Below are 22,372 nucleotides of genomic sequence, written 5' to 3'. Positions count from 1 at the left end.
TTTGCTAGATGATGTTCCTAAACATGGCTAGAGGCTTTGTACATTCAACAGCCACGATCTGAGTCCTTGCTTTGGGCTAGGCCTACGGGATCTCAAGGTGATTTAGAAAGTATCTGCCATCCAAGGAATTTGTAACAAAGAAAAATGTGCCTTTACCTTCAAATTTACGCAAGGTCTTTTTTCATGTATCTTCCGTCATTCATGGTGTCAAGTCAACCTTACATCATAGATCTTAGCATCTTAGCTCAGTGTAATATGTGCCCAGCCTTCCCCTGCCAACCACTCCTGTCATCTTTCTTTTAGGTTTGACGAGGTACTTTATAGGTCATCTGAAGACCTTCAACCCAGGCACATTGTCAGTTACCTTCTAACTCTAAGGTACGTTATAAACGTGCTATTTTCAGGTGTTAAAAGACATTTGAGACCTGATATGACACAGGACCTTTCTTTGACCTAAAGGTTTCGTATAGACAAATCCGTTGGCCTAAAAATTTGTGTTTTAAGTTACAGAAATTCTTGCTTCATCTTTGCAAATTAGCAGTTAATGTTCATTCATTCATTCAGTAATTGAAGGTCTGGTCACCGCAGTCTAGTGAACGGGAACCAAGAGCTACATCATGGGTGGTCACAGTGCAGTGCGTGTTAGGACAGAGGGGACACGGGGGGCAATGTTGGGGCACTCAGCCCAGCCTTGAGGGACCAGAGAGGGCTTCTCAGAGGACAGGAGCAGATGTGAGGGGGAGCAAAGTGGCAGAGAAGGAAGGAAAAGCCCAGAGCTGAGCAAGAACATGATACATTAAAAGAATTACCAACATAGTTCTGGGAGCAATAAGAAATAAATGCGTACCAGGCTTTTTGTTGTATACTAATGCATTCTGACTTATTTTCAGGGCAGTGGGGTCCATGAAAAGGTTTTAAGCAGAGGGACAGAAGAGTCAGTCTGATAGACGGTAAAGAATGAACTGGAAAGCGAGTAGGTGACACTTTGACAGAAATGTCACAGTGGCTGTTTTACAAAGTTTGAATAGAGGTTGAGTCTTAAAGCAACAGTTGTATCTTATAAAGCTATTTAAGAAAGAAGTGTTTCCTTTTATTCAAGATTTACTGAAATCAGACTTATTGGGATGTTTTTCTTGATTATGCTTTTTGCCTTTCTTCCCCAGATTTATAGATTTTTTTTTTTGCTTTAATTTGCACTTAGACATAGATGAAGAAGCCACAAAGTCTTACTAAATGTCACTTAATCATTGAAACGAGTGTCATAAGCCTTATTTCTCTGGCACATGTTGATGCCAAAACCTAAACAGAAAAAATTCTTTAAAGAGTGGCCAGTGTGTGCAGAGTGGATTGATAACTAGTCTTACCCCACCTCCTCACCATACAGGAGACAGGCCAGAGCATGTTATACATTTCATCTTGAGGGATACCTAAATAAGGAAAAACTAATTGTTAGAAAAGACTCCCCTGTACTTGTAAAACTAACAATGAAATCATAATCTTAAGAACAATGTAATTGTAACCGTAATACCACCTATTATTAGTAGAACCAAGACAAAAAATCTAAAACTCGAGTTTAGTGTTTTTCACTTTGCTAGTTATTGAAAAGCAGTGAATTCAGTCTCAACTTTGAAAATATCCTTTAATGGCTCTGGGCTTTGATTTCTCTCAGTTGAAGGAGTAAGACTAGGTATCAAGCTTATATGTTGCACAGGAAATTACTGCAGGTCCTCATCACAATTTCTCCCTTCCTGTTTCAGTCATCTTGCAGCGGTGGCACACAAAACACTACACATAAAAAACAGTCCTCCTGAAGTGGCCGGGGTATGTTATGTTGAGTTTTTGTGTGTAATCTTAGCATCCTCAGCCTGTTGTTACTGAGTCAGTCTTGTAAATGTTTCTAGAATAGCATCCTGTGGTTCAACTACAGCAGTGTACTTCTACACTCTGGTAATAATTAGAATTGGGCTGTAACAACCAATGTTACTTTCCAACATACTGAGCTGTGAAACACATTTTCCTACCTCAAGTGATAGAGGGATTAGTTCCCCTTATCTGAAGCTGTACTTTACGGTGTTACTGTCACTCCCACTGCACACCCCTTGGGTACCAGCCTTACTATAACAAATTCTAGGAATTGCCTACAGGAAACCCTAGGGCACTTGGAGATATTGTTCCTACTTTAAATCAGAAGAAAGAATTACTTCTAAAAGCAATTTTATTTATTCACTTATAGTTAGCCTGTTACTGAATTGACCTTTAATCATTCTTTGATTTATTTTGTAGGCCAGACTTCATCTTTTCAGAGCTGTCCGCTCAGTCCTAGCCAATGGAATGAAACTTCTTGGAATAACACCTGTATGTAGGATGTAATTTCTAATTAAAATTGCTTTTAAAATACTAAATGAATTCTAGTCATCTATTCTTATATGCCTTACTATTTAGAATAGAATTGAAACTATTATTCTGTCAGAACCTATATTTTATTGTCTGTATTTTATTAAGTGATTTATCAACTTATTAAATCTTTATCTTTTAAAAAAAATCATCTGAGTTCCCTCAAGGTCAATAAGTACTAAACAGACTTGTAAAACTAAGTTAAATCTTTTTAAGGTCATTGCGGTCTACTGGAGACAAAGGATTAGAGTTTAAACTCTGGCTTGAGGGTTGTTTTGTTTTTGTTTCTTAACTGAAGTATAGTTGATTTACAATACTACATTAGTTTCAGGTGTACGACATAGTGATTCAATATTATTATAAATTATACTCCATTTAAAGTTATTAGAAAACCATGGCTATATTTCCCTGTGCTGTGGAATGTATCTTTCTTATCTATTTTATACCTAGCAGCTGTCTCTCTTAACCCCCTACCCCCATCGTGCCCCTGCCCCCTTCTCACTGGTAACCACTAATTTGTTCTCTGCATCTGTCAGTCTTTGTTTTGTTATATACATTTGTTTATTTGTTAGATTCCACATATACGTGATAACAGAGTATTTGTCTTTCTCTGACTTATTTCACTAAGCATAATACTCTCTAGGCCCATCCATGTTGTTGCAAATGACAAAATTTCATTTTTATGGTTAATATTCATATATATACACACCACATCTTCTGTTGACGGACATTAGGTTGCTTCTATATTTTTGCTATTGTAAATAATCCTGCTATGAACATTGGGGTGCATGTTTCTTTTCAAATAGGTGTTCTTGTTTTCTTTAGATATGTTCCCAGGAGTGGAATTGCTGGGTCATATGGTAGTTTTATTTTTAGTTTTTTGAGGAGCCGCCACACTGTTTTCCAAAGTGGCTGCACCCATTTACATTCCCACCAACAGTGGGAGCTAAAGTCCCCTACTATGTCTGTGCACCAGTGGGCGGAGACCAGGCTTCCCACAGTCCTCCTGTCCCACCAGCCCTCCAACCAGCCACGGAGGGCAGGCCTTCCCTGTGCCGGACCTAGGGCTGGGGCGCCCGATACGTGGCTTGAACTGCTCCCTCCCAGGGAGGATCTCCACCCATGTGATCTCCCTTTTCCTCTGAGTCCCTCCCTGGGACACAGGTCCCAACCTGATCACTTCTCTTTACTTCCCACTCAATTCCCTATGGATCTTTCCTATAGCCTTGGCTATACAGGAGTCTTTCTGCCAGTTTCCAGTTAGTTTTCAGGGAAAACTGTTCCACATGTAGATGTATTTTGATGTGTTTGTGGGGGGAGGTGAGTTCCACTTCCTCCTGCTCTGCCATCCGACCTCCTCTGGCTTGAGGTTTCTTGCAGTGCCGTTCATCCAGAAACTCTTCTTGTAATTGAGATCATCTAAAGTTTTCATTTTAAAAAATTGATGAAAAAGAAAAATCTCAATTTTCTTAGAATTATGACTGTTCTTAAATTTAGGGAGACCAAAATTAAGCTTTTTTGTCAATGCAGCTGACACCTACTCCCAGAAAACAGGTCTCATACTCATCTTTCATTGCTATATATAGGTAAGTCTTACCACACTACATGAACTGGGGCATTGAGTACATCTGAATAACAAGGAATTACTTTACAGGTATTGAATTAAGATCTTTGTAAAAATCAGTCCTTTAAACCGTATTTGAAATGGAGTTTCTCAGACAGTTTCATGTATCTGCGTATTGGTAAGTGTATTTTGTGTGACCTGCTTAGGAAACATGAGTAGGATGTGATCTGACTGATGGTTACAGCTATCCTTATCTGAGAATTTCCATTCAGATCTGTTATACTTTATTCTAACTGTTGCTACTAGAAGTCTTCTGAATACCAATGACAATCTAATTTTATGCAGAGAAGCAAATTAGCATGAACTAAAGCTAGAGTTGAATGAGCATAGTTTTATATTGGCAAGTATGGTATACCTTCTTAATCCTAGAAAAGACTCCAATTTTAAGTGATTTATCTTCCAGATTGTGAGTTTTCTACTTAAAGTATCAGTATTTCCTGAGCACAAATCACACATGCAGTGAAAACAGCTGGGACATTTTTTTTACATGTCCAATACCCCCCTCCCCTTCTTTGAACAAACGTTTCCCTTCCCAGATGTGTGGTAGCTTCCTCAGGTCTTGAATCTTATAAAATGATACAAGGGACAGTGATGGTTAGAGCCAAGTCTTTCTGAAAACAGCTCTCTGAAAAGACTTAATTCCTGCAGCCCTACAGCCTTGACTGCAGTTCTTCTTATAAATTCCTTTTTTTCTTTTTTTTTTAAGGCTAGCTGGAGTCAGTTTTGTAGCCATTTTTTGCAACCAAAGAGCCCTGATAAAATTCCAACATACAGAAAGTAAAAACTTTTAATGTTTTGGGCTTGTGTTTATGTTTCTGCATTCTCTTAATGGTTGTATCTACAATACAAACAGTGATCAGATTTCATATAAATAAATTAAGTTTATTGCTGAATTTTCCCATATTATAGAAATTTTTTTAAAAAACACTGAAATTTCACAAATTATTGAGATCCCAACAGTTAAACATACTTTATAAAAAAAAGTACAAAAGTGACATTAGAAATATTTTTTGAAGAAAAGTATATCATCTAAGAGCAAAGAAATATGAATCCAGACAATGAATGGCACAAATACAGCACTGAAAGGAGTACTCGGTCACCACCCAGAAATCACTGTCTGCGTGATAAAACAGATTCAGTTTGAGAAGTTACACAGTTTGTTTCTGAACTAGCCTGTCTTGTTTCTGCCTCTCTTTTATAAGAAAAGAGCTAGGTCTTTACTGCTGCTGGGACCAAATACTATACATGCATTGGAGAATAAGGACAGGTCATCCTTCTCCCCGGTACCTGAACAAGAGAACAGTTAGTACAGAAATGGCTTTGGCACTTTAACCCTTAACATAACCCCAAACCTTGTTAATTGAATATTGTAGCCTCGCATGATTTTTTTTTTTAAACACCACATCATCTTCATACTTTTTTATATGTACATTATATATACAATAATAAAAATCCTTCATTCTAAAACAAAACAGGTTGACTCCAGACAGGTCATGTTAAATCTTTGCAGCAATTCACTCACATAGCTTTCTTCTTAATGCTTATGCCACACAGTTTTTGTTTTTTTAAGCTACCTTCTGGGATTGACTTAAGGCTCTAGTTTAATGCAAATGGTTTAGTCTTAATAGGAATCTCTTTTGAGACTAAAGTCACACACCACTGACTCTCTCTTTTGAAGCTGGTTCTCCTTGTTGGATGGATGTAGTGTCTTGTCTGGGTAATCCATAGAGATATATAGAAACACATACAAGAAGAGTACCCAGAGCAAAGGTGAGTGCTGGAAGAAAAAAAAAAAAAGCTTAATCTGTATCTGCGTCCTTAAAATTGTGTAACAATGGTTAGTTTAAAATTTTGAAGACTTTCACTTGTGGGTTCACACTATCAGATTGTCTGGAAAATAAATTTAAGCGTTCTATGGTATGATGGTAAGGTTTAGAAAGGTCATCAAGTCTAGCTCCACCCCCCATCCCCTTCCCCACCACCAAAAAAAGTGGTAAAATCAAGGGAATGACAGTCACTGACTACATACTTTTCAAGAACACAAGTATGACTCTTCTGGACCACTGAGAGAACATACTAACGTCCCTATATGCTGAAGGAAAGAAGCAGCAGTGGAATATGAATTTTCCATGATACTAGAAACCTATGAAAGTTTAGAGTAAAAGGCAGTTGAGCAGAATTCAGAGAGTTCGGTGACCAATGATTCGAACCACTGAAGATTTCTGAATAGGAGATGAGGTGGTGACTTAATGAGGAAAATTCCATTTTCTGCTAACGTTTTTTTTTTTTTGTTTTTTTTTTTTCATCTTTGTCCTGAAAATCAGGACATAACTGAATTACAGCTTGCCCAAACTTGACAAGTAGGCATCATATAAATAAATCCTTATGCCAAAACTATATATTCTGTTCAAAACTAACCATATTCTATGTGGAGTACAACAGCACAGTCTTAACAGCTTTAAAAATAGGCAGAGAAATCTAAGTAGGAAAGACTAGCTTTGCCTTCAAAAAAGGGGAAGAGAGTAAATTAAATCTAAATGGGAAACTAAGATTGCTAAGACATTCCAATTAATTTCCTTGACCATCAGTAAGACAGAACACTGACCAAAAAGCATTCTTACTGTTCCCAAATATTCTTTAGGAACACAGGCATAGGATTTGTTGAGCATAAGGATGGATCAGAACTACAAGTGAAAGTTCACCCAAATCAGGTTAAGAAAAACATCTGAAGAAGGGCCTAGAAATATCTGATACTGAAATGGTAAGTAGTTGGCTTTATACAGAATAGCTACCATGTGCCAGGCCCTGTTCTAAGCACTTCGCCTAAAACAACCCTAGGAGATAGGTGATATGATCATTCCCATTTTACACACAAAGAAACTGAGACATGGGTTATGTAACTTCCCCAAAGTTGTACAGCTAATAAATGGTACAAGCAAGATTTGAACCAGACTATCAAATTTTCTTATAAGATTTCTACAAGGTTGGTGTTCTTCTCTTTGCATTTATAACAAGTCAGTTTTAAAATGAAATGTAAATATAGGCCAGACCTGTTTCGTTTACTTAATGTCGATATTTGACAGGTTTTTCTCATGTATTAGTTTATGGTATAAATGGTCAGTAAAGAATATTATCACTGCATAAAAGTACCCTGAAGTGTTAAGTCAGTATCACTGCTTAAATAATTCAGAAGCCAACTAGTGGTGGCTATGGCTAGGGAAAATTATATTAGAAGGACCAGCATAAAGGAGATGCTAAAATGCCAGCTATAGTAATGAATTTTGTATTAATTACATACTAAATGAAACAAAGACAGCTTTACAAAAGAAAAAATTTAGATTTAGACTGTAGTGTCAAAACCAGCTTATACCCAAGTCCAAAACAGGAAGGTACAAACTAAGGGGGAAATGAAAGAAGTTTCCTCAAAATAAAAAGCCAAGTTTACTTCCAGTGCGGAAAGGAATCATTTCCTAAAGTTCTTATATTTATTTCCTTGTGTACCTAATCATACTGTATTCACCCCAGAGCACTTAAGCTGTCTTGTATCTAATACCTGGGAAACAGGGAGGCCTTAACTGCAGAAATGCTCTTTCTGAGTAGTCTGCTCACTTTCACACAGAACTAGCACCCTCAGTTTAAGCTCTAGAACCATTTAAACAACCTAAAGTACTGCGGACCTCCATTCCACACGACTATGAACTGCTGTACCTGTAGGATAAAGTACAGCAAAACTAGAAATTTCTGTAAATGCTACAAGCAACTGCCATATTTAATAAAAGAGTAAATGAACCAAGGAAGTGAGCTCTTCCATGGTAAGAACTTACAGTATAAACTAAGACATACTTATCTGTAATCCAAACAGCATCACTGAAGCAATGGTAGAAAGGACAATGGCTGCTGCTGCAGAAAAGCCTTTCATGATGTTGTCTGTGTACTTGACCACAATAGAAGTGTAGAGGCCTCCAACACTAGCAAGAACTTGTATACAGAAAGAAAGCAAATTTTAACTCAAGTAAATGAAACAAGACTATGATGGTGAGACAGTTTTTATCCCCAGAGATGCCATACTAATTTACCTAGGAAAATACTATTTTCCTTAGAAGCAGCCATCTGAGATAGTTTGTACTAAAACTAAGTCGTAGTTGCTACAAAACAACATTGTTTTTCAGATGCCCAAAGGGCTATGTAGTCTACTACTAAACCGTGCACATTTACTGCTAACACATTAGATACTTTTGATTGTGAAGACAAAATTGCTTTGGGATAGCTTTGCCACAAAAGTAAGTCAATAAAACCAAAATTACATTTTCAAACTGGTATTCACAGTATCAGAGGAACAATTTCAAAATGTTATAAAGGCTTAAAATGGACATCTAACTTTAAAAAAAAAAAAAAAAAGATCTACCCAACACCTTTAATTCCTGGATACTTACAGATGACAAGCCAGACATAATACGTGTAACCATAGAAAAATCCTTTTTCTTTAATTTCTGCTCCATCTGACAAGTAGACGCCAACTAAGGTCACAACAATCCCTGATAGATACATTTGAATGTTTCTCACCCAAAGGGAAGTGTCTGAACTCTTTAAAACTTTTTCAAAATATACTCCTGAAAGAAAATTAAGCATGCAAATATGAAATAGATATTATTAGAAATTAATTGAAAATGTCATTTAGAATAATAATTAAATAAATGATAATATATAAAGTATATGATTTGGCAAACAAATATATTTTACATTAATTAAATGCAGATTTACGATGTTCGTGACGCATGGCACACCGAACATTACCAATGTGTATTTTTACAGAGCATATAGAATTAATAGCCAAGAGGGAACTTTCTAACCACATTTAACAGGAGGCTCTTATATTACTATTAATAGTTTCTGCCTTTATTGTAGCCCTGAGGTAGATCACAAAAGCTCTCTATTTATGCCACCAAAAGACTTGCTTTGTTCAGCTGCAAAACTATACTGTGAGAGTCAATTATCTTAATACCCCGTAATATCTGCCTAGTAATGAATACTCCTCACTTTGCAAAATAACCTATATAATCACCACTTAGGATTTTTTCAGAGTAAGTAACACAATCAAAATAAAATTTAAATAGAACTTGCTGAGTGAAGCCACTTTGCTTTAAAGCAGAGGTCCACAGGCCAAGTTCACACACAATGTCAGAAGGACCATGAAATCCCTAATTAGATAATGTTTTTTGTATATGTGCATTTTTTGGGGGTTGAGGATCCAAAGATTTTAGGGATGCCAAAAGCACACGTGACCCTTCCCCTCCCCGCAAAATCACACAGCACTGCTTTAAGTTTTACACTTGAAATGAATGCATGTTTAACAAGGACATTAAAGATTTTTGTTATAAACTGTATTAATTAGAGACTTAGGAATTGCTACTGAAGTACTAATCAACTAAAAGTTCACATGAACACCAGGACTGTTTTTGATGAACCTATGTTGGAAAGAGCCCGAGGATGGGAACAAACATATAACAGCTATTCCTATTTCTACTTCTGATTTTCCTATCTGGGAAAACCATTTACCTATTCAGTTCTCAGTTACTCCAAGCATAGAGGGATATTAAACCACCTACCATCTCCTCAATTATGTACTGAGAGGCTGAACTAAATAGAATGTTGGACACAAACATTTTACTGTTCAAAATAGTGCTAAAAATTAAGTAGTATATTATTTGGCGGGTAACTCTATTTTGTTTCTAATTCATTGTTTCCAAAGAATAAAAGTTTAGCATGATACTATCATTAAGTATATTCCGAAATTTAGATTTTCTCCTCTTATCAAATGACTAGATACAGAAGTGAAAAAGACTACTTTCCTAGTCAAAAATAGAGAGTCCTAACACTTGAAATAGCACAAATAAATAATAAAGACATATGGCTATAACTAATGCATTCTTTACTGTCAGTTTCTTCTCTGTTGGAACTATTTCTAAACATGTCTTTTCTTACGTTGCACTTGACACTCACACTGTCTCTTCCTGATTCAGAGAAGGGTTGCTTGTCCCTACACACGATTCCAGACTGCCATGTTTATTTGATGTTAGTGATTTTGATTCTTCCCTCCCCTTTTTGGCTGTATTAGGTTTTCTGAGGTACTCTCCACCCCCTTTCCTCCTTACTCCATAATTCCTTATCTGTGGAAGCAGAGGAAGAACTTGAGGTTACCAGGGAAATAGAGATGCTGAGCTAAACTAGTAACAACAACCTAAAGCAGAAGAATCTAGCCTGAGGATAGTGCCAGCACCAGGAAAACAGGAAGAGGTACCAGAGCTTTATGATGGCTAACTTCCTCCATTTTCAGAGGTCTTTTTTCATTTATTTTTGGGTTCGTGGCTGGCCTGGGGATGGTCAAGGACGACAGAAATACATTCTTAGATAACTGCGAAGATGAATACGGGCTGAGGTCCTACCTCAAACACTACCACCTGCTTACTGGAAAAACTGCTGACATAAAACTAAACCGCTATAAGTAAGAAGATAAGCTTTAATGGGAATAAAATTGTTAGTTTGGCAAAGCAAAATAGATCCCCATTTAAAAGTCTGGTGTTTTTTAAAAAATTTGACAACAGAATAATAAAATGATGCTTTTATGATTTACCTGCAAATCCTGAGCACAAGACAGCAACAGCTATAGCACCAAACCCTAACAATGGATTCTGTTCCACCTGAAATAGTAATGTTTTAAAAGTTACTTTTAGTCACTAATAAATGGAATTCACCCAAGAGACCAAACATGAATACAAAAATCTGTTTACAGTTCTACTGAAAGTACGTGCCGTATCAGACACAGCTATTCTGTAGAATAAGACAGGACCAAACAAAAGGCCATCCCAGAGACAAACCGAAGCACTTAAGTTAAAAATGTATCCTTCAAATCACGGCCATAGTAAATGCTTGATATAACGTGTGCCTACTTCCTAATAACAGTGGGCGCCCGAGCGTGGAACTGCGCAGTCAGCCCGCCTCTTAATTTTAACTTCTGCCTCCACCATCACTCAGGCTCTTAGAGGATCAAGCATGGAAATGGTAACAGTTTGACTTGTTTTACTTATTCCCTATCACCTACAGGATGAAGTAATGACTTGTAAGATTTCCTACTTGACTGAATTTTTATCTAATATTAATAGCATGCCTTCTATGTACCAGGATGTACTGTTTTATATACTAAATAAAGATGAAGACAATATACAGCTTTGATTCTTAAATAGGTCATGGATGGGAGAGACGGACACATATATATAATCATAATACTTTGCTAACAGACGCAGGTATATGGGCCCCCAACCTATTGTTTCAACTTTATTTCCTCTTCCCTAAACTAACCCTCAGGAGCTTTCATCAGCCTTTCCTCAGAGATAAATGTTATCTCAGTAGTAACACTGAAACTAAAAGGTTGAGACACATGGCTGTAATGTGACAAGCACATACCTTGTTCAAAATAAATAAGCCTGATATAAGAAGAGTATTACTTTATGTTAAGTACCTGAGAGAAAAAGCTTGGTCTAAAATGTCCGCATGAGGATAAAAGGAGAAACAGAAGCTATCATGAACTAATGGTTCTCCAAGTATGGTCCCTGGACCAACAGCAGTAGCATCACTTGGGAACTTGTTAGAAATGAAAATTGACAGACCCCTCCCCAGCTCTACTGAATCATAAACTATGAGGATGGGGCCCAGCAATCTGTCTGACCTCCCTGTTGATTACGACGTACACTGAAGTTTGAGAGCCACTACTATAGACTATAATTGATAAACACGGATGCTCTCCTAATACAAACTACAAGACTGGCATAGAGATGAGAGAAAATAATGGTGTGAGATTTCATCCAGCCCAACAACGAACCTCAAGCTACTAAAAACAGTGTCTGATAAATTCTTGGCTTGCTTTTCTGCCAATTTAATCTCTACAGTTAAGAAAAATGGTGATAGACACTGCTTCTCTGGACTTTAACTGATAAACTGCTGGGTGATGAAGTGGAAGTGATGGAAACAGGAAAAAAATGGCAACCATGCCCTTTTAGTATGAGCAGTGGCCAAACAGCATAGTTAAGAGACTTGAGCTCCAGTCCTGAATAAATCAAAATTCAAAAAAATAAAACTTAGAATTCCATAGTTAGTGGGAAGATGGTTCAAGAGGGATAAAAGTTTCTTAAGAATGAGGTTCTGGTGCACAAGAAAGAAAGAAATCAGTGTTACTAATCAAGGGCATCTTCAATGAATTCTTAATTTTTAGTAACACTAAAAAAAAAAAGACACAAAACCAAGAGGGACCAACCAGGAATTTTAGTATCAAAAAACTGAAAACTCAGAATAAGTGGAGGCTTGCAAAAATACTTTAAAATTTTAAAGAAGGCCTTTAAAAGTATATGTTTAGGAAGAGAAGAGTATTCTTTGGCTAGATGACATACTCATACATAGCAAGAAAACTAGAGTTACCCAAATCTAATTTCCATTTTCTCTGTAAATAATGATTTTGAATGAATGGGAACCGAAGTCTAAGACATATGGTTTGCTATTATAAGAACACTTATGTAAATAAATTCAGAAGTATCTTGACCAAAAAAGTAGCAAATCAAGGTACTCATCACTATATCTTTGAAGAATGATGGGGCATGGAAGCTATGCCAGAAATTTTGAATTGGGAATATGGTGTCCTGATTTTCAAAAAGGCAGAGGGAAAGAAAATCTGTAGAAATTATCAACAGCAGCCTGAGACCTGTAACGCAGCCCAGTACACTCGCCAAGAGCACAGGCTCTGGAACCACGCTGCTTGGGTTCAAGCAAGGTGACAATGGACCCACTGCTAGCCTTCGTTGCCTATCAGTTTCCTCATACAAAAATGGAAATAAAAATACACGCCTCATACGGTTGTTGTGGGCATAAGTGAGTTAATGTACGTGAAGCACTTAGAACATTGCTAGTATCTAGTGTGATACGTGACTGCAGCTGTTATTGTTACTGAATACTAGCAAAATCCTAGAACAGATGACCTGAAGAACTTAAAAAGTTTAATGGTCATCACAAGAAAATGGTGTGGCTTCCATAGGAATAAGACATACCAAATTTTCTTACTGAAAGAATTCCTAGTGTAAATGATGAGGGGAATTCCACAGAGATCATTTTTAGCAAGAAATCTGACAGATTTGCATAATATTTTTGTGAACAGAACTGTAGTGAGGATAACAGTAGTTCTATTCATAGCTGACTGAATGCTCATATAGCAAAGTGCTAATTAACAGAATAAAACCAAGCTAGACCAACAACTGATATCAACCTGCCAGGCATATGAATAAGCCATCCCAGAAACAGATCCTCCAGCCTAGGCAAGTCTTCAGCTGAATGCAGCCCTGATGAGAGACATCAAGCCAGAATGTCTAGGAGAGGCCAACTCAGGCACCCTCAAATTCCTGACCTGCAAAAACTGTGAGAGAGAATGTTTCTTAAGCAAGGAAAAAAAAAAAAGTCAAGCTGAAGAGAGGTCTAAAGGTACAGCTACAGAACTCTGATCCTGTCCTAAAATTTTCATTGACAACTCAGAAGACATAGGTGTTGAATCTGTAAGAAAGCATAACATTCAAAGAAAAAGCCAGTAATGGGTAAGGACTGGAAAGACTTCAAAGGCTTGAACAATAACCCAAAGCTAAGAAGATGGGCTTAATAAATATAAACACATCCTTGCGGGGGTGAAGGAGGAGGGAGGCTCAAGAGGGAGGGGATATATCTATAAATACAGCTGATTCACTTTTTTCTACAGCAGAAACCAACACAACATTGTAAAGCAAATATACTCAAACACATCTTGCATTTTGGTTTAGAAGCCCACTGCGCAAAACACATCTGAAACAAACTGTGAAACAGCTACATGTGGTTGTATAATCAGTTATAGAATGGATAGCCTCCTCCAGCCAAAAAAAGAAAAACCCTAATATAACCTTATGCTGATTTAACAAGTCTCTGGTATTCAGAACAAAGGAGGTAATTAGTGAACTACACCTCATACTAAGTCAACATCTGGGAGAACTTTTAGGACATACTGAGGAAAAAGAACAGATAAATGCACCTAGAAAAGAAATACAAGGCAGTAACGGGGCATGAGCCAGGGGTCATAAAGTCTCCAGAAGCCATATTATAGAAACACCAAGGTTGTCTCAATGGGGGAGAAAAAAAAGACATGGAGGGTGGGGATGCAACACTGTTCTCAAATATTCAAAGGACCATCTTATGCAGTTAGCAGGGATGTGAGTTATTCTGACAAGAACAAGGAACAATGAGAGACTTACAGGAAGCTGCATTCTGTTTAAAAGAGGAAAGAACATTCTAGAGTGCTCCAAAAGTAGAATAACACTCTGCTTTAGCTTACTAAGCTTTTCACACACATTACCTACGTGAGGTGGACCTTTTCTAAAGGTGTAGGGTGTGACTGGAAGTTTATATTTTACTTTTTAGTGTTTGCCTACTTCCCAAATTCTTTCTCTGTGGTTCTACATCTGAGTTACACATGCAGTGCATATTTGATCAGTGTTTTGAAATGTCACTAAGAATGTGAGCACGTTTAAACATCATGTAAAGACAATAAATACTAATTTAAAATTCACTTTCTGGGAAAGAAAATTCTTCCACCAGGCGAGAAAGTAACTACCTAAAAAGGAGTTGACTTTCTACTTTCATAAGCTCTGCGTACATCCCCAGCTGTCTTACGCTCCTAAGAGAACCATGGTCTTTCACTTCCTAAGAGTTAAAGAAGAGTATGCAGTTGCAGAGGGAAGCTCCCGACCTTCAGGTCCTTCACTAGAGGTCCACTTCTTATTCTCCTTGGGAAAATAACCAATTAAAGCATATAATATTTAAAAAAAAAAAAAAAAGTATGTACCGTAACATTTACCTCTCCAACTAAAAGTTAGAAGCAAAGGCACTTTTGCCCTATTTTAGTTATCAATCATCAGGAAAAACACTCCTCTGTAAGCCCTATTGCTGACATTGGATGTACATGCAAAACGATAAAACATGTTGTGAGAGAATATGAAAATTAGGTGAGGAAAACTTTGCCCTGTATTTCTGAGAAAATGTCTAAAAGAGGCCTAGAAGTTCTGAACATAAGCACTGTGTGGAAGCTGGCACAATCTGAGTTACAGGTTAGCTATTAACTGTGTAACTCCGGGTGAGTTACTTCAACTCTTTGGATTTCAACTTTGTGTCATCCATGAAACGGAGGCAGAGTATATTGAGTTTCAGATGCCTTCCATCTCTAACGTATTTTATGCGTGTTCCCCTCTAAAGAAAAAGGAAGCCAGGAAGTATTACTCTCCTTAGCAATAACATTATCCTAAGGGGGAAAAAGCCTATCCACATGGCAAAGGTTATTTTCACTCAAATAGAATCGAGCACCATTCATCGGTGTGCCTGTCTGAAGCGCATAAGACTTTAAAAAGTTTCCTACTTTAGTTACATTAAGCATTTTGTTTCTTACCACGACTTTTGTGGCTTGGGCTGGTTTCCACTGTACAAGTATGACTCCCACACACAGCATAAAAACTGAAATCCACTGTAACTTGCTGAGCGTCCGGTTTAACATTAGAACAGTACACAAAGCAGTGCAGGGAATCTTTAATTGGTACGTCACCTGAAAACAAAACAGTGAACTAATCAACCCGGTTGACATCAGACTTTGACAAAAATACATTATTTCTGATATCATTAACAGAATGGTAGAGAAAAATATTTGATAGTGTGATAAAGGGTTAATAAAAAATCTTTTCACCATAAAAACGTTTTTTTAAGATTTTGTGCCTATCATTAGGCTTGACGCCACCTACCTGGTACACGGCTGCGTCCAGGTTGCTGAGAGCTAGGAAGGCCATGTTGTTCTGAACAGCATACACTAAGGAAGGCACACTTAACTTCATCAGTTCCTTGGGGCTCCCCAAGACATTTTCTCTTAAAGATGCCTTGAATCTACCCAGATTACCAGTTTCTCTTTGAAAACAAAAAGGCAAAATGAGAAGGGGTGAGAAAAAAATGAAATATCATCCTTTCTATTAGATATTATCACACATAGGATAGCTACATTGTATTAAGTTCACTGATATAATTTAGCAAACATTTTTAGAATTTTTAACTAATTTTAGATTTATTAAAAGAAACAAACCAGCAATGCATCCCCATAAAAGAAAAACAACTACAGTTTTTATTTGGGAAAATATGACAACAATTAGGTTTACCATCCTTGACCTCTGGTCAAAGTTCCAGGGACAGGATGTGGAGAGAGAGTAGCACTGACATATATACACTACCAAATGTAAAATAGATGGCTAGTGGGAAGCTGCTGTATAACACAGGGAGATCAACTCTGTGCTTTGTGACAGATCTAGACGGATGGGATAGGGAGGGTGGGAGGGAGGCTCAAGAGGGAGGGGATGTGGGGATGTATGTATACATATAGCTGATTCACTTTGTTGTACAACAGAAACACAACATTGTAAAGCAATTATATTCCAATAAATATGTATTTTAAAAAAAAAAGCTCTGGGGCTTTTGAGTACATTATACAATGAGAGTAACAGGAAACCAGAACTGCTGATATTACCTATAAAAAATTAATTTAGGGACTTCCCTGGTGGTGCAGTGGTTAAGAATCCGCCTGCCAATGCAGGGGACATGGGTTAGAGCCCTGGTGCAGGAAGATCCCACATGCCGTGGAGCAGCTAAGCCTGTGTGCCACGACTACTAAGCCCGTGCATCACAACTACTGAAGCCCACATACCTAGAGCTCATGCTCCCCAACAAGAGAAGCCACCACAATGAAAAGCCTGCGTACCCCAACTAGAGAAAGCCCGCACATAGCAACAAAGACCCAACACAGCAAATAAAAATTAATTTAAAAAATTGATTTAATCCCTGCCACCTTAACTGCCATTACATCAAGTTCACCCAGATTATTTTTTTAGATTAATCAGGTTGCATGTCCATTTTTTTTTTAATTTTTAAAATTACAATAGAGTTAAACTGCAAAGAAGAAAAAAGCTTCAGTAGTTATAGAAGTTACTTGGGATAGGAACTGAGTGATGCAGGTCACTATTATTTGTAAGTTAATTCAGTGTCTGTGCACTATGGTAGACAATAAACCTTTAAATAAGCATATGCTCATAGAACTCAAGTTTGTATCTGTATAATTTTGCAGAAAACCTGAATAGTTTACTAATATCAGGAAGATAAACTGTATCGGTAATGTACACAAAGCTTATGACTTGAGTGCATGCTCTCAGTATTCTTTTTCCTCAGGAGGAACTAGCTAATCTGGTTCATATTCCCCCTGCTGTAAATCAACTCATTTATTTCCTGAAAATACAAATCAAAGAACACTTTTATAAGCATCAACACCAAAAAAAGGGTCACATCAAAAGGCTCCTAACTGCAACTCACAATATCCTTAAAAGGAACATAATACTTTGTTGGGAAGACAGAGCTATTGGAACTCACAAAGAGCCTCTATATTTTGGGTTAATATATTAGAATCAACAGTCACTAATTGGATATTTTTATATTTAAACAGTGCAAAAATAATTACCCAAGTTCTGAGGGGGCGCAAAAAGTCCATAATGTCGAATTGACTACCTATGCCTATCCACTGTAGAACACTCCAGCCCCCAAGAAAATGCTTAAGACAGAAAATTTGACCTAGGCCACAGAAACAAAAGATGTCCTTCTTAGTTACAGACCTTACTCTGTTGCCAAATTCACCACCCTGCACACCACGATGGGAAAGCTACATGCTGAAAAGTAATGCACACAGCCTAGAGCGAGAGGGTGTACCATGCAGAAGAGGGAGAGAAACCCAAAAGATTACTGGGGAAGTCTGCAGCGTAGAGTCTTCCAGATACCTGAAGGTTGGCCCTTTAAACGTTTAACACTCTTTTTTTTTTTTTTAAACACAAATCTAAGATGTTCTGTATAATTCTCCACATCTTAAAAGAATATAGAGAATAATTTCTCAAAGTTTTCCCCCAATTATAAAGCTGAAGAGAAAAAAAGAGATTAAAGTTAAAAAGAAGAATCAGAGGTCCAACTCAAAGAACCATCTTTACAGGATGATGTATTAGAAAACATAATTCAACATTTTCTTTATTCTCATAATTCTCACTAGGAAACATGATGGCAGAGACATAAATCTTACAGACTGTAAGGACACTGCTTTCCTTGTAACATTACTTAATGCCCTTCCAAAGTGCTGACTTCTATACAAAGGTATCTTCCGAGTGGAAAGAACTACTGAGAGGTACCTGTTTGTATCCATCTTTCACATTCCACCTCCTTCCATGCCCATTTATCTCCCACATACGAGTCTTCAAGCTCTAGCTTAGCAGCCACGTATCCCTTCCCTAATCCGCAGCTATAGGCAATGCCATCTTACCTCCACTCCTTAGAGATACTCTAAACCCTCAATGGTATCAAATGACTTTTCTGGCTACCCAGAGAACACAGCTGCTCTCTTTGTCACTGGGTCTCTGCTCTGCTAGAATATGGGCTGCTTAAGGATCCAATTGCTGCTTCTATTAACTACCATGCCTGCACCAACTTGACCAAGGCTGCTATCATCCCTTTCCTCCCTGTCACTTTTATCTCTTCTCCCCTACTTTTCAGCTTTCACATCAAATGAAGGGCCTGTGAGACATCACCAACCTTTCCTTCATGTGGCAAACCAGTAGAGTACAATGTGTCCAGATTAACCTTCGGGTCTTTGGCTCTTCCGGCTCTATCCTTTTTACTGGATACTTAGGAACTACTACTTGTCCACTGCCAGGAAGGCTTTAATATCTTTTTCTGGTTCCTTCTCTAATGCAGATATTAGAGAAGCCAAGGTATACCAGAATGCTAACTACTGGAAAACTCAAGCTTCACCGTGGTATCTTAGAATTATATCAACATTTTATAATTATAACAAGTACGATATTTTGCAATAAATTACAAAAAATAGAGAATGCTAAAAGAATTTGTAAAAGAAAACAAATGCTCAAGAATAATTAATAATATCAGAAAGTAGAATAAAGAGATTTAGGAGGTATAAGAAAAAATATATGGGACTCTTACCACACAAAAGTTTTAAAGGAGGAGGTAAATTATTTCAGTATTAGGTTAAATCTTGCTTAATTTATTAAGAATACAGCTCTAAAACTTAGTTTTACTCACTAAAGTTAAAAGAAAAAGCAATACGTCTTCCAGAAAATACTAGTAATCATGTAGCCTTTTGTTTTATTGTTAAGTAGACAAAGATAAATGATCCATTCTAAATATACTATAGCCTTGAATACACTATTAAAAGGAATACAAAAAAAAAAAAAGAATACAAAAAAACCAAAGGCCATTTTTTCCTTCCATTTTCCTGCCCTGATATTTTCTTGGAAATCAAATCCCAAGCACTTTAATGAGTACCTCTTCTTACAAACAAATTTATTAAATTTAATTATATAAATGACACTAAGAGAAAGTATGTGTATAATCAGAAAGCACATACTAATTTTTTTTGAAGTCTAGTCTGTCCCATTAAATCTACTGTTCGATTTTTGTCACTGGAATAGAATCTATGTGCAACCTTTTGTTACCTGAAGACACACTGAAGCTCCATGTTGATTGCAGAGAGATTCCGCTGCCGCCTCCCCCCCAAATTTCCTATCAACTGGCTGAAATCAATTCTTTCTGATCTATGTTGGGTCAAAAGTAGGCCTCATTCTTCCAGCTCCTGATCGGACGAGAACTACGAGGAGGCCTAAAATCCTTGGCTACGTTACCAAGGCACTGTGCAAAATGGAATAATACAGCAGAAGTTACTCACGAGCTTAAGAAATTTAAATTTCACTTACAAATTTCTTATCATCTGCAAGTTAATTAAAATGAACTCACATACAAGATCTGGGGGAGCTAGGTATCAAAACCAATAATGAGGTCATTTCAGGACAAAAATACCTATCATACGAGGTACATGACTTTTACTTCCTCCCCATGACCCTAAACCCATTATAGCATGAGTACAGAGAGGGAGTCAAAATGAAAACTCAGCAAGAAAAACAAAATAGCGCTGGATAATCTGTAAGTATCTGACAGCTTCACTGATTACTCTAGATAATACTATGAAATCATAAAATTATTTTCTCAATCTTATATGGATAAGTAGTTCAAAGATTTAAGATGCATTTGATTTATTACTAAAAACACCCAAGTATGTAAATTTACACATCCTTCTAGGTTTCTTTAGTCTTTACAGGCTGTGGTAGATAGCAAACAATAAAAGGTTGACTGTTCTCAGACAACATGGCAGTGTTTTCACTTCCTTTTCCTATCACAAATGACAGACTTAAAAGTGTCAACTTTAATAGCTATGACAGGGTTTAGTAAAGCATACAGCTAACTAGCAATTTTCCTGTGAATTCTTGTAATTATTTTATGAAAAACTAAAATATTTTTAAATGTACTGTTTTATGTCTCAACTGAATTATAACTTAGAAAGTAGTAGCTTATTCAAATACTTAACAAATAACTTATTCACATATAAAGCTTTTGCAACATCCAACTGCTAAGCTGCTCCCCTCCCCCAAAATAGGATTTATTAATTTCCTTTTTGATACAAAAGTGGTCTGATGTAATCATACATGTGCATGACAGTGTATATAAAAAAAAAATTATTACATCTGTGTTTTGTAGTAGCAGAAGACTGGACACAACCCAAACGCCCATCAATAGAAACTGGCCTATGATACATCCACATAATGGAATAGCACACAGCTCTTAAAAAGAATGAGACAGATTTCTATGTACAAACATGGAACCATCTATAAGACAAAACATTTAAGTGAAAAAAAGTTAAAAAGCGGACCTCCCTGGTAGTGCAGTGGTTAAGAATCCGCCTGCCAATGCAAGGCACACAGGTTCAATCCCTGGCCTGTGAAGATCCCACATGCCACAGAGCAACTAAGCCCGTGCACCACAACTACTGAGCCTGTGCTCTAGGAGCCCTCAAGCCACAACTATTGAGCCCACATGCCACAGCTACTGAACCACCTAGAGCCCATGCTCCGCAACAAGAGAAGCCACCACAATGAGAAGCCCATGTCCAACAACAAAGAGTAACCCCCACTCTCCACAACTAGAGAAAGCCCGCGCAGCAACGAAGATCCAATGCAGCCAATAAATAAACATATTTATTTATTTAAAAAAAGAAAAAAGTTAAAGAGTAAAGCAGTGTAAACCGTGTATGCACACACAATGCATATAACTAAAACTCTCCAATCAGACCACGTAAATCTTAAACCTTATTTATCAAAGTAACCATCCGTTGTCTTCCCCACGCTCCCCTTTTTTTCTTGCAGTTCTAAATTAACTTTTGAGTGAAACAAGTATAATTTCAAATTCCAAAAATTACTGGACATTATAAGTAAAATCAACAAGGGTGGCGGAAAACTCCAAATTAATTACAAACAGAAACCAAAAAAAGAAAAACAACCCTGTCAGTTTTTTTTAATGAATACCAAAATTACACTGAAGGAGAAAAAGAGAACTAACCCAAGTATTCTAAAACAATCTTTTTACTATATGCTCTAAAACTAAAGGCAAAAGGAACTACATACAAATACTGAACTTTAGTTAGTAGGTTTGCTTTTTCACAGCTGTATCTTAGAAATTCTGGATCTACTTATTATGTATTCTAGGACTGAAAAAATAAGTAAATATCTTGAGGATAATGGAAGTCAAACTCATCACCACTGGAAACGGGAATACAGAAAAGGGAAAAGTTGTAACCAGCTCTGTGGTATTGGATCAGAATTGCAGGTATCAAGCAATATATAAGTCACAGTTACACACACACACACACACACACACACACATATACATACAGAAACAGAGAGACAGGAATGTATGTGTATATATATATACATGTTACTTAGCTCTGTCTATTGAAAGGGCCCAGAAGTTATGATACCCCCAGTAGCAATGTGCACACCTTGTGTCCAGATTCTGGTTTCTAAATACCACTTTAGGAAGAAAGGAACAAGGCTTCTTAGAGAAATGTATGATTTCGGGATTGGGGCAGGGAAAGTGTAAGATAAGCTCTGAACATCTTGCTATACTAAAAAGAAACTGCTCAAAAATTGATGAAAATATGTAAAAAAAAGAAAAGAATAGAAAAGAAAATGGGAGGAAGCTTGAAGATGATCCCACTGTCCAAATCTGGGACATATGAGCATCAAAATAAATAATGCTAATAATGGATTCCAGCCAATATAATAAAATAATCCATGAATCTACACTGAGAGGGAGAGGGAGCGGGACAGG

At 37.1% G+C, this 22,372-nt stretch overlaps 2 protein-coding genes across 6 annotated transcripts in view; one reads left to right on the top strand and one right to left on the bottom strand.

The window, feature by feature from the left end:
* The window catches only part of RARS2 (arginyl-tRNA synthetase 2, mitochondrial), a 79,365-nt gene extending 76,826 nt beyond the window's left edge, over nt 1-2,539 (top strand). For 3 of the 4 annotated variants that reach the window (XM_057738214.1, XM_057738215.1, XM_057738216.1), the window contains 3 exons: nt 304-378; nt 1,758-1,821; nt 2,284-2,450. In XM_057738214.1, the coding sequence (XP_057594197.1) occupies nt 304-378; nt 1,758-1,821; nt 2,284-2,370 (226 nt within the window). In that variant the 3' untranslated portion in view covers nt 2,371-2,450. Of the gene's footprint in view, nt 1-303; nt 379-1,757; nt 1,822-2,283 lie in introns of all 4 variants that reach the window. The other variant, XM_057738212.1, reaches the window with a different exon arrangement.
* SLC35A1 (solute carrier family 35 member A1) overlaps nt 1-22,372 on the bottom strand; it is a 42,806-nt gene that overhangs the window by 7,218 nt on the left and 13,216 nt on the right. The window contains exons 3-8 of one of the 2 annotated variants that reach the window (XM_057738218.1): nt 15,865-16,024; nt 15,519-15,671; nt 10,650-10,716; nt 8,452-8,628; nt 7,862-7,996; nt 4,880-5,795 (exon numbers count right to left, since the gene is read on the bottom strand). In XM_057738218.1, coding sequence (XP_057594201.1) covers nt 5,668-5,795; nt 7,862-7,996; nt 8,452-8,628; nt 10,650-10,716; nt 15,519-15,671; nt 15,865-16,024 — 820 coding nt within the window. In that variant the 3' untranslated portion in view covers nt 4,880-5,667. Of the gene's footprint in view, nt 1-4,879; nt 5,796-7,861; nt 7,997-8,451; nt 8,629-10,649; nt 10,717-15,518; nt 15,672-15,864; nt 16,025-22,372 lie in introns of those variants that run through there. The other variant, XM_057738219.1, reaches the window with a different exon arrangement.

Source organism: Hippopotamus amphibius, chromosome 6 (genome assembly GCF_030028045.1).
Source record: "Hippopotamus amphibius kiboko isolate mHipAmp2 chromosome 6, mHipAmp2.hap2, whole genome shotgun sequence".
NCBI classification, from domain to species: Eukaryota; Metazoa; Chordata; class Mammalia; order Artiodactyla; family Hippopotamidae; genus Hippopotamus; species Hippopotamus amphibius.
The sequence above is the reverse complement of the archived record's forward strand: the minus strand, read 5'-3'. Positions and strand labels throughout refer to the sequence as shown.